Source organism: Harpegnathos saltator, unplaced genomic scaffold, assembly GCF_003227715.2.
Source record: "Harpegnathos saltator strain DR-91 unplaced genomic scaffold, Hsal_v8.6 scaffold293, whole genome shotgun sequence".
Taxonomy (NCBI): domain Eukaryota; kingdom Metazoa; phylum Arthropoda; class Insecta; order Hymenoptera; family Formicidae; genus Harpegnathos; species Harpegnathos saltator.
The window spans coordinates 352,065-355,000 of NW_020230087.1; the positions used below are offsets into that span (position 1 = coordinate 352,065).

At 54.9% G+C, this 2,936-nt stretch overlaps 1 protein-coding gene across 1 annotated transcript in view; it reads right to left on the reverse strand.

The window, feature by feature from the left end:
- Nucleotides 1-2,072: 2,072 nt before the first annotated feature.
- The window catches only part of LOC105180486 (protein sister of odd and bowel), a 3,683-nt gene continuing 2,819 nt past the window's right edge, over nt 2,073-2,936 (reverse strand). The window contains exon 2 of the mRNA XM_025299807.1: nt 2,073-2,915. Within this exon, the coding sequence (XP_025155592.1) occupies nt 2,564-2,915 (352 nt within the window). The 3' untranslated portion in view covers nt 2,073-2,563. The remainder of the gene's footprint in view (nt 2,916-2,936) is intronic.

Genomic DNA, 2,936 nt, shown 5'->3' on the forward strand with positions numbered 1-2,936 from the left:
GTGGTCCTTCTATGTCCCCTTAAACTCCCCTCCTTTCGGTTCCTTCTTCGCTTCCAGCATGCCCGAGGGAACTCACTCCGCTCCGTTCCGAATCACCGTGACGCGCTCTCCCCGCGCCCCTTTCTCGCATGGGCCACCCCCGCTGCCGGTTTCCCTCCGTTTATCGAGAGGAAGCGGAGTGTGTACGACGTGTGATCGGATGGAGGAGAAAAAAAAAAAGAGGTGCGGCGATCGGCCTGGCCGTTCATTATGACACGATTATTTTAATTGAAAACGCGTCGTCGTCGTCGTACGCGGCGCGGGCGCGGGCGCGGGCGCGGGCGCTATCCTTGCTATCTGCAAGCCGGCTATAAATTCGCCCACGTGGCCACCCCCCGTATAATTAGATAAGCGTCGGATTCCGCAATCTTCTCCGGCGCGAACTTTCTTGGATAATGAAAGGGAGCACGATAATGTATCGTCAGCGTGCGCTCGCAAATTATTATGTAAACGTTCGCTCCGCACAATTTCCGCTAATCACTTGTCGAAACACCCGGTGATTGACACGAGAGGCGAGCGACTAATTTTCGCGCGATTTCCCTCGGATTTCCTGGAATTATGCTTGAGGGGAAAATTTGCTGCGTGAGCACGCACAAAATCCTGCCTGCTGCACCCCGCGACGACGCTATATTTTCGATATTTAACCGCGTAGTGAAGCATTTATATTCCCAGAACAGCCGGAGATCCTACGAAAATATTATTCGAAGCCCCTGTCGTTCTAGTTTAAGTTGGACTCATTGTTGCTGCCGTTTACACTACCTATCTGTGTTGTCGTTCTCGAAGAGGCCTCGGTGGAAAATCCACCTCTCTCGGACACGTGCCCGCTTAAGACGACGGCGGAAAGGTGTCCGTAAGCGGCGCGAGCACACAATGGTCATTGTCGAAAATCCCGCAGACGCGCGCGCCACGGAAGTCCGTCCAAATATCCGTGTCCTCTCGGTCTCCTCTCGGTCTAAAATCCAAACGCGCAGCTACGAGCTACGAACGCGACACACAAGAGCGAAAAGCGAACGCGACGCTCGTCGGAGAGAAGTCGTTCCGGTGTCGCCTGCGACACCGGGGGCTGTCCAGGACACTCTCCCGCGCGGCGAGTGTCCTGCCGGGGCTACCCTTGCGTTCGTCTTCGTGAGTGCCGTGCGCGGTATCCCGACGCCGTAAACACGATTTTGCCAACAACACGCCGGGTTTTGCGGCAAAACGACGGGCCGTAATTCGCGGTAAAACGTCCGCCGGTAAGAATTTATGAAAGCTCGCCTGGGAGTCGCGCCGGGTTTACGTGCGCATACACGGACGAAGGCAACGGGCACCGCGTGTGCTCCTTTTGGACGAGCGGCAGGCGGTGTGTTGTCGACCGGTCGTGCAGGATTCTCCTTATCGACGCGAGGAGACCTCGCCTCCTCGTCTTCGAGACGTCGTACCCCTGGGTATACCCGAAATAGCGTCTCGTTCGAGACCCGCTACCTCCTCTTCCTCCTCCCCCCTTTTCCCCCTCTCTCTCTCTCTCTCTCTCTCTCTCCTCAGCCTCCTCCGCCATCCGACCGGCACCTTCGAGAAAAGAAACGTAACTCTAGACGTATCACGGTGTCATGTCCTGCGCGCACCTGGCGGCCCCGTTCTTTGTAACACAATACACGCGTTTCGTCCTCCTTCTCCTCCTCCGCGTCCTCCTACTCTTTAACTTCTCCTCTATGCCCGACGTATCCTTTTGTCTCTCCTTCTCTTTGGCCCGTCATCAGCTTATACCTAGCCTGGATATGTGGAACGGATAAAAAAGGAAGGAGACAAGAATCTCCCGGTTTAATACCAGGGGGAATGGAATTTGTTGGGTCGGGTGGGTACGCTCGCGCGATGAACTCGTTCGTTCGAATGAACGCTTCATGAGTACTACTCGGCGCGCGCGCGCGCAAGTACGTATACGCATACGTATATTCCGAAAAATCAGTCGATCCGGGGACGAAGAGAATGAACGAGGGTGCAGACGACAGTGAATTAAAAAATAATAATAAATGTTTATATATTTTTTACACGTGTAAAGAGAGACAGAACACAACGGACACGTAGATATACACAGTTACAGAGTGGCAGGGCGAGCCGGGTCGCGCGCCGGCCCTTCGCCGCCGATTACAAACGTGATTCCGCGGAGTACCTATACTGCGCATCGCATACATAGAATAATTACAGATCTAGACGTGCACGAATCCGTATACGGCCTTATATCGTGATGTACATAACAATGTTTACGCTCTAACGTTAACGATGATAGATAGTGTTGGCAGGTAGATATACAATGAGAGTCGGAGGGCCCGAGTACGCGCATAGAAATCGAAATCCCGCGCCGCAGCGGCGCGTCCGAATCAGCCGCGGGTCGAAAAGTCGATTCGACGCCGCGTCTCGACTTCTTCTTCGTAGCAGTAGACGAACGTCGCGATCCGCGACGCGGATTCTCTCGGGATTCTCTCGGGAGAGAAAGTCACACGCGCCGCGGCGATACGCCGCGGGATTTTCTCGCCTCGAGCGCGACGCACTAGGACGTCTCCTGGAGAACGACGGTGCTCGCGCCCGAGACGGGTATGCCCGACGACGGCGGCGGCGGGGAGGACGGTACTCCCAAATTATGGGTCAACGAGTGTCGTCTCAGATCACAGTTTCTGCGGAAGACTTTGCCGCAGGAGGTGCAGTGATAGGGCTTAATGTCCGTGTGAGTGAGCAGATGGGTCTTGAGGTTGCTCCTCTGATTAAAGCTTCTGGCACAGACCGGGCACTTGTGCGGCGACTCCTCCATGTGTAGGATCTTGTGAACTGCCAGGGTCCTGCTCTGGCAAAATCCTTTGCCGCATTCGGCGCATTTGAACGGCTTTTCCTTGCTGTGGATATACCTGCGAGGTAGAAGGAATTTT